The 8495-nt window shown below is 45.9% G+C and overlaps 2 protein-coding genes across 12 annotated transcripts; one reads left to right on the top strand and one right to left on the bottom strand.

Annotated features, from left to right (window-relative positions):
- Nucleotides 1–974: 974 nt before the first annotated feature.
- LOC119121741 (AP-1 complex subunit sigma-2) lies at nt 975–6094 on the bottom strand. 11 transcript variants are annotated; one of them, XM_037249615.1, is made up of 7 exons: nt 5405–5603; nt 4745–4853; nt 4523–4660; nt 3918–3948; nt 2994–3056; nt 1738–1746; nt 1332–1382 (listed from the first exon to the last, which is right to left on the bottom strand). In XM_037249615.1, exons 1-5 carry the CDS (start codon nt 5596–5598, stop codon nt 2995–2997), a joined length of 534 nt encoding a protein of 177 aa, XP_037105510.1. In that variant the 5' UTR covers nt 5599–5603; the 3' UTR covers nt 1332–1382; nt 1738–1746; nt 2994. The 11 variants fall into 11 exon arrangements, 9 of the variants coding, with proteins under 9 accessions (XP_037105511.1, XP_037105514.1, XP_037105513.1 ...); XR_005097755.1 differs by lacking the exons at nt 1738–1746; nt 2994–3056 and adding an exon at nt 3603–3666 and having other exon boundaries at nt 975–1382; XR_005097754.1 differs by lacking the exons at nt 1738–1746; nt 2994–3056 and adding an exon at nt 3599–3666 and having other exon boundaries at nt 975–1382.
- Nucleotides 6095–6412: 318 nt separating this feature from the next.
- Nucleotides 6413–8400, top strand: LOC119121740 (retinoschisin-like). The gene is made up of 6 exons (XM_037249614.1): nt 6413–6592; nt 6957–6979; nt 7129–7321; nt 7438–7579; nt 7661–7856; nt 7930–8400. Exons 1-6 carry the CDS (start codon nt 6535–6537, stop codon nt 8080–8082), a joined length of 765 nt encoding a protein of 254 aa, XP_037105509.1. The 5' UTR covers nt 6413–6534; the 3' UTR covers nt 8083–8400.
- Nucleotides 8401–8495: the final 95 nt, after the last annotated feature.

Below are 8495 nucleotides of genomic sequence, written 5' to 3' on the forward strand. Positions count from 1 at the left end.
TGCCCTTTGTCACCGATTCTGTTCATAATTTTTATGGACAGAATTTCTAGGTGCAGCCGAGGCGTTGAGGGTGTCCGGTTTGGGGACCTCAGCATCGCGTCTCTGCTTTTTGCAGACGACGTTGTGCTGTTGGCTTCTTCAGGCCGTGATCTCCAGCTCTCACTGGAGCGGTTCGCAGCCGAGTGTGAAGCGGTCGGGATGAGGGTCAGCACCTCCAAATCCGAGTCCATGGTCCTCGATCGGAAAAGGGTGGAATGCCCTCTCCGGATCGGGGATGAGATCCTGCCCCAAGTGGAGGAGTTTAAGTATCTTGGGGTCTTGTTCACGAGTGAGGGGAGGATGGAGCGCGAGATCGACAGGCGGATCGGTGCAGCGTCGGCAGTAATGCGGACCCTGTACCGGTCCGTCGTGGTGAAGAGAGAGCTGAGCCAAAAGGCAAAGCTCTCAATTTACCGGTCGATTTACGCTCCTACCCTCACCTATGGTCACGAGCTATGGGTCGTGACCGAAAGAACGAGATCCCGGATACAAGCGGCCGAAATGAGTTTTCTCCGCAGGATGTCCGGGCTCTCCCTTAGAGATAGGGTGAGGAGTTCGGTCATCCGGGAGAGACTCGGAGTAGAGTCGCTACTCCTCCACGTTGAGAGGAGCCAGATGAGGTGGCTCGGGCATCTCATCAGGATGCCTCCTGGACGCCTCCCTGGGGAGGTGTTCCGGGCATGTCCCACCGGTAGGAGACCCCGGGGACGACCCAGGACGCGCTGGAGAGACTATGTCTCTCGGCTGGCCTGGGAACGCCTTGGGATCCCCCGGGATGAGCTAGATGAAGTGGCTGGGGAGAGGGAAGTCTGGGAGTCCCTCCTGAAGCTGCTGCCCCCGCGACCCGACCCCGGATAAGCGGAAGAAGATGGATGGATGGATGGATAAAGGGAGGTATACCTTCTTAATGGCAAGCAAATACAAGACACATTGGCTTGGTATTGTGATGTCATATTTTAATGAACATGTCCAGTGTAATACGGATTTCAATGGCCACAGTGACGTCACTTTGTACACTACAGCTGTGCCTTCCAGTGTAAAGTAAGAGTATAAAAAAAAGCTAAACAAACTCTTTGGTTCTGTTATTGTAATACTTTTGACTTCCCTTTTAATGTACGCAATACATATTTTTCATGACAGCTTTGGTTACGCATGTAACTATTCTCAGTAGTAGTCAAGAATTGCATATAAAAAGAGTGCTACATCGTTTTTTAAACATAAGAAAAGATACCTATTTTTACTGGGAAAATGTCAACTTATACTGAAGGGGGTGTGGCTTGTTTTTTCTTTTGTTTTTATGTCAGTCCTATTTCCTCCAGAACACTGCGTGGTGTCTCCCCATCCTGCAAAAACAAACACTAAGTATGTGGAGGACAAATAAGGAAGGACACTGATGATGTCATAATTTACATGTTTTGTGCATGTGCATGCAACACTTTCAAAACCCTTGAAATTATTCAAACACGAGTTTGTTTCTTTTTTAAACATGATAAATACTAATACACACCTTTTGGGTAAGTACACAACACGTTTTTTGTTTGCTTGTTTGTTAAAGTAAATCTTTTCCCAAACAAATATGAAAATAAGTAAAACCAATGATGTATTCTAATTTGTATATTTTAGGCATTTCATTAAATGGTGCAAGACAGCAGACCACAGCAGCCAAGTAGCATGTTAGCAGAAAGTAGCAGCACTTACTTTGACATCCTAGCAGCAGCGTGGGCACAAAGTCAAGAAAGCAACACATCTGATTAGAGTCACATGCAAATGCCACCAAAAGAAAATGCAAGAAAAACACTGGGGAGCTGAATAAGAATCACAACATATTTATTATTCATAAACCTACATATCAAACTATTGCACTGTATCATAAAAAAAACGGTGCTGATTAGTCAGATTGCAAATACTTGTGTCCCTCTATCAGCTTCTTATAAAGCTTTCGATATTACTTACGTGGAAGGTCAATTAGGCCTTTGGTTAATATCGGTGCAAAAATAGCAAATGTTCGGATCATTAATACCACACTAAAAATATTAATAGAAAGTGACACTTCTATAAGCATCGCAAAGATTGTGCTTGTCAAGAGATACAATTTAAAAACTAAAAATAGACGAGATAGAAGAACAGGTAACATGCATGAATGGCATACAAGAAAAAAACAAGACTCCATTTTCTGAAATAGAAGCCGTAAAAAAAAAGACAAAGCGTACAAAGAGTACAAATTCAGTTATAAGCTTGGCCACGACACAACTTCAACAAGCAGATTGAGTGGCAAGCTCTGTCACGTAACAAAGAAGGTAACAGCCACATGTATGACAGTTGCGGTGCATCACGCCTGCGCGGGTGGGTACGGTCGGGCTTGGGCTACAAGGCACAAGGACGTGGTGCGGAGCAAAAGGTGCTGAGCATGCATGGCACGGGCGTGGCAGCCAGTCAGTACAAAGGCACATTAAAGTACTCGTGACGGGGCTGAGGGAGAGACAGAAAGCCTTTAGAACACAGCAACACGCAGCCCGGAGGCCTCACTCCACCATGTGCTACATCATCGCATGACGAAACGCTTTGCAGTCGACAAAGACGGCGGTACCTTGTTTGTCTTACAAGTGACGTCAAAATAGGGGAAAAAACAATTAGGAGCGCCACAAAGAAAATAACACCAGTGGTGCTGGCCTGGGAGCACTGGAGCAGGAACAGAAACTGAAATACTTGACCCAGACCCGTATTCAGAACACTGAACCAAAAATAAGACTGGAGGAGGGACCACACTCAGAGTACTGGATCAGTAAACAGATCAAGACAAGAAGAAGACTGGAAAAACTAAATGGGAGAAACTAGATGGGACAAGGAACCACACACAACGGTAAACATGAAACCAGACACACGAGGCAAGTGAAGAAGACTGTCCTTGTACTACCACCGGCGACCTACACAGTAACTGGGCAGACGGTATTCACCTCAGCGCGTCAAGTTCTGGAATAGTCCCGAAGTCTCCGAGGTCACATTAGAGACCGTCATACCTGAGAGTCAAACAGGTTGATTACAAAAAGAAGCCTCAGCTAAGTCTTCTTCATCTTCTGGGGCGTCATTATTCTAAACAAAGATCTGCTTGCTGGCAGGAGGCGGCAAACTAATGACCAGGCGCCTGACAAATGTTCCGTGGAGGGCTTGTTATGAAAAATAGCTTTGTTGAAATCCGCCGAGGTATGTTAGCTAGCGGTGTAATTACAGCACAGTGCCAAGTGCTAATGCTCACCTCAACCTTGCGGAGAAAACATTAGCAGCGGTTTTCGGTATCATGCGGTCAGAACTATGCTCTGGATTCTGACTGGCACTTTGGACTAAAACGCACAACATTGAAACGTTTTAGAAACACAGCAACAGCCAGTCATTTGTTTATGTTTGTAATCACGAGGTAATATCGCATTTGAGGTTCATCCTGAAACCTCAAAGCGAACTCGCCATACTTTTTTGGGGGTGAGTAGCGTAGTTTTGGAGCAACTCATGCCCGTCCAGCATGCAGGTGTGCACGGCGGCGTTTTTTTTAAACGGATTTATTTACCCACGTGAGGCGTCGGCCCCTTACAACAGCTCGTCACTTGGCAAACCTCCCCAGTCTTCATTCGGGTTCTATGAAGACAATCCAGCCAATCAGAGAGCTCGCCCGGGAGGAGACTCAAAGTCACTGTGATTACACGATACGAATCTGAAACTTGTTTTAAGACCTGCCATTTTGTGCTAATGTATCATATTCCACTCCGTATCTTCCGAGAAGATTTTTCCTGCGGTGTCAAGTAGTCACTGGATTCATTTATTGAACTACAAAGTACTACTAGCGGACTAGCTAGTCATCTATCACTAGGACTAAACAAATTGTGTACCTGCAAACATGCGCATCTCAGAGTCTATGTTCTGCAAGTCACAAAAAAAAAATACACACAAGCAGAAAGAAAGGAGACACAATTAAGGAAAAGAAAAATCACAAAGAATGTAAAGAAGGAACACAAGCATGCAGATGATAAATATTAAAAATACAGCAGTACCTCGACTTGGCCATCATTCTGTTTCAGTTGCCCCAAAGCACCGCCATTATTGTTGTTTTAAACCAAGAAAAAAGATATGGATATGTTCCTTTCCAGCTCGTAACTGGAAAACTTGTCCCACCATATTCGCATTAAAGTGCCCAAAGCTTTGCTATCTGATCGAGTTTGAAAAAGTGTTCTGCTCCGGGGCTCCCTCTACTGTAGCCGAGTGGAATTTCACATTTAGAATGGTGGCGAGAAGTTATCGGAAGTAAACCAAAGCAGTGGATATTTAAAAAAAAAAAAAATAATTGGTGACTTTTCATTGCCAGTGAGGATTTGGGAAAAATTCGGACTGATGATGTAAACCGTATCGCTGTTCCTACTCCTATTTTGTGAGTTCCCGTAAAGTTGCCAACTTTGAAAACGGGACATGACCTTGCATGCGGGCGTGCGTCGCTCACCTCTTGCAGCAGGTCGCCCTGCTCGATGGCCTTGAGCACATTCTTCTTGGACGTCTCCTGAGCTTCGCCGCCCAGCAGGAACTCGTCCAAGATGAAGTAGGCCTTCTCAAAGTTGAAGATGATGTCCAGCTCGCACACCTAGAAGTTTTGTATTGGGGGGGGGGGGGCGTTAGGTGGTGATTAAGGCGGGATCTGCAATAACGCTGAGGCCGTCCAACTCACGCTGCCAAAGTATTTGTCCAGCAGTTCCACATATCTGTGGATGATCTCCAGCGTGATCAGCTCGTTGTCCTGCTCCTCGATGGCGCAGCAGAAGTACAAGCTGGCGTATCTGCCAAGAGATGAATTTTGTGATTCAGTGTACACTATGATAGCTATGAGTTTACAGTGAAAGTAAAAGCCCGTCAAAAGCCTTCATCATCATCATCATCATCACGAAGAGAAAACACCCACTCGTCACTTTGTCCTCTCAGGTGCAGTCAAAAAATCATGCTGCCAACGTGGCACTTTTGCCTTATGAAAGCAACCGCAGGTGATCAGCTGGCCTGCACACTCCAAAGCAAAGCCTCTTCCTGCCACCCGGCAGGGGACTCCTTTATCCGGGATAATCCCTCACGCACTCTCAAAGCATGTGACCACTGGCTAATAATAATAAACACAGGAAGCCAAGACGGATATTACACTGCGCTCCGTCTGCCTCGCAAGCAATTTACCTCATGTAACATCATCTTCAGGCTATGGTGGTAGCGAAGAAACCAAAAATCATTCTTCAAGCCATTCACCGTGTTTATTTCATTGACAGAAATGATATCCCAGTGCCAGGCAATTTGAGTTTTATTTACGTATTTCTGTTTGATTAGCCACAAATTGACATTTGCTCACCTCTTGTAGACAACCTTGAGGTCTCTCCACTCCAAGAAGCTGCACATTTTGGCCTTGCGAGCCAGGATGGTCTGCACCAGCTCCCTGGTGATCTTCTTCTTCTCCTTGTCCGACAGGGGCACGTACCACTTCTGCAGCCGCAGCTTGCCCTGTCTGCTGAAAAGCAGCATGAACTGCATCTGAAAGGAAATCATTGTCAGAATCATCAGAGCGCAAGCGGCGAGTGGAAGCAAGAGGAAACCATGGCAAAGATGTTGCAAATTACTCCACTCAACACTTGTTGTATGATTCATCTCATACACTAGTCAGATCGGCTATTGGTGAAAAGAAAACGTTATTTTAAATATGATATGGCTCTAGCTAATTACTGTAGTATCTGCAACTCCCTCCCACTTGTTAGTAAACCGCTTATCCAAATATTAAAAGTAGCATTGTGCAAGCTAACGGGAAGTACATAACAGTGTCAGTAGCGCACAGTTAACGGCGTTATTCGGCAACTACTCCAGGCAAAAAACAACACGCACGCTTCGAGCCTGACTTGAAACGTCTACAAAAACAGACTTTGTCAAAAGGTTACCTTTAACTTGCACAGTTCCGTAGAAGAGGAAGAAATCACAATTTAGGCAGCCATCAGGAGGACCCCTCACTCAGAGGCTGCCGATGCCAATCGCAGTCAAGCTTGTGATTGGCCAGAGACGCCGGTTGTCCGACGCTCATTGGTTTATTGTTTTAGTCCCGCCTTTTCTAACGCTGTATGGCTGACGCAGACGTCGATCATGCCGCAGAGAAAGCTGATTGGACAATGAAAAACAATAATAGTACGGACCGTGACAGTAGTTCCACTATCATGAAATAACTAAATTAAACGGTATTTTTTTGTGTGAAATGCATGCACATTTTAAATAACTTGCATAAAGACATCCAAAAAAGAAACTTGACCTTTGACCTCTGGTTTCTCTGCTGCTTGTATACAATGGCTGAGAAAGTTGGATGTGTCACTCATTTAAGCAGTGAGCCAATAATGCGTATTAGATAAAGAGCTCACGCTTGACTGCATTGGATTAGTGTAATCTCAATCGCAATCCCGACGCAGGGCTCACATCCCATTTTCAGCACGGCCGAGCATCGAGATGGAGGCCAGCGTTCTTCGTTGGGCCGCTCTCCTTTTCTTCCTTGTCCTCTTGCAGGGTAAGTCAACAAAGTTAATAAAATTATGTGAATAATCCTTTTTATCAGGGAAACACACACAGCGGAAACTCTGAAAGTAACGACACAAGCCGTTCTGCTAATTGTCCCAAAGGAGATTATGTGGTGTCGCTCGCATTTTTGTACGTTTGAATATTTTCATGGGACATGGTTTGTATAATTGTGTGCATTTACTGTCTCTTCAAAATGTCAACGCTGAGATCAGCGTGACTTGAACTCGATCCACTCGTGTTTTTTTTGGACTTTAGCGGTTTCACTGTAGATGGAACCATGTTCTCTATAAAACTTTTCGAGATGTCTTTTTACATTCCATGCATGCATGGATTGATGGATGGATGTGCCACAGTGGGGGCTGTTGACTCGCAGGAGGTAAAAACAAAATGTCCTTGAGTTTGTCCTCCTGAATAGACCTTGCCCCCCACAATGTGACATGTTCTCCCGGGTAGCAAAAAATAAAAACTTCAACGGAAGCGGTAGTCAATCACTTTCTCGTTTCTTTCTCGTTTTGGTCGCCACAGGAAGAGGAGATCCTGCAGGTGGAGGAGGAGATGCAGGAGGAGGATCAGCAGATCCAGGAGACATGGACCAGCAGGAACGTGCAAGCGTGTACCTGCGACTGTGAGGCCATGGTGCCCACCAGCCTCTCCGAGACCGTCGCGCCCACCTTGCCGCCGGAGCCATTTCAAGGCCAACCATTGACTTGCATGCCAGGTGTGATGACGTCACACTTTTTAAGCTTCTGCGCTGGTGGTTGTGTAATTGCAGTCAATCATTACAAAATGAAGAGAGCCGCGTCAAGCATCGTTGTGCTGGTCTCGTTCACCCAGAGTGTCCGTACCACAGAGCCCTGGGCTTCGAGTCCGGCTGGGTGACGTCGGACCAGATCAGCAGCTCCCATCAGGACCAGTACAGCAGCTGGTACTCCTCCTGGGTCCCCAACAAGGCTCGACTCAACAACCAGGGCTTTGGGTACGGCGCTCGCCTCGAGGTAGATACGCAAGTGTCCTCCCGCCAGCGTGAGCAGTCCGTTCTTCCGTCTGCACGCGTCAGGTGCGCCTGGCTGTCCAAGTACAACGACCAGCACCAGTGGCTGCAGATCGACCTGCGGGAAGTGGGCGTGGTCTCGGGCATCCTGACGCAGGGTCGCTGCGACTCGGACGAGTGGATCACCAAGTACAGCATACAGTACCGCACGGAGGAAACGCTCAACTGGGTCTACTACAAGGACCAGACAGGAAATAACCGGGTAGATATACAGATTTGATATTTGGACAAATTGTTACCCACGATTGATGGGGCGCTGGCTGTCTTGCTCTCAGGTCTTCTACGGAAATTCGGACCGCTCGTCCACGGTGCAGAACCTTCTGCGCCCGCCCATCATAGCACGCTACATCCGCCTGCTGCCTCTGGGCTGGCACACCCGCATCGCCGTCCGGATGGAGCTGCTCATGTGCATGGCCAAGTGCGGCTGAGTGACCTGCCGGGACGACACGCGACGCTCGCTCTTCGTTCATGAAAACAAAAAAAAATACATATGTCTGCACTTTAACTTGACAACATATCATAGATGTTAATTCTGAGGTCATACGCATGTTGGAATATTAAATGTTTTAAATGCTATGTTTGGGGTAAAACATTTAGCATACAACAAAATGATCAATAAACATTGAACTTTTTGTGTCTAGTCTATTTTGATTTTATTCTATTGTATATTCTATATCTCTAAGGTCATAATTGTCTTCCATAAATATCTGATAATCTCATGAGAATACTTTTTTAATCTTGTAATATCTCATCTTGTGTTTTGATTGAGAGAAAAACAATCCTGAATTTAAAATATTGATTCATATTCGTGCGGCTCAAATATTTCTGGAAAAAAAAAAAT

This window comes from Syngnathus acus, chromosome 4 (genome assembly GCF_901709675.1).
Source record: "Syngnathus acus chromosome 4, fSynAcu1.2, whole genome shotgun sequence".
Classification (NCBI taxonomy): domain Eukaryota; kingdom Metazoa; phylum Chordata; class Actinopteri; order Syngnathiformes; family Syngnathidae; genus Syngnathus; species Syngnathus acus.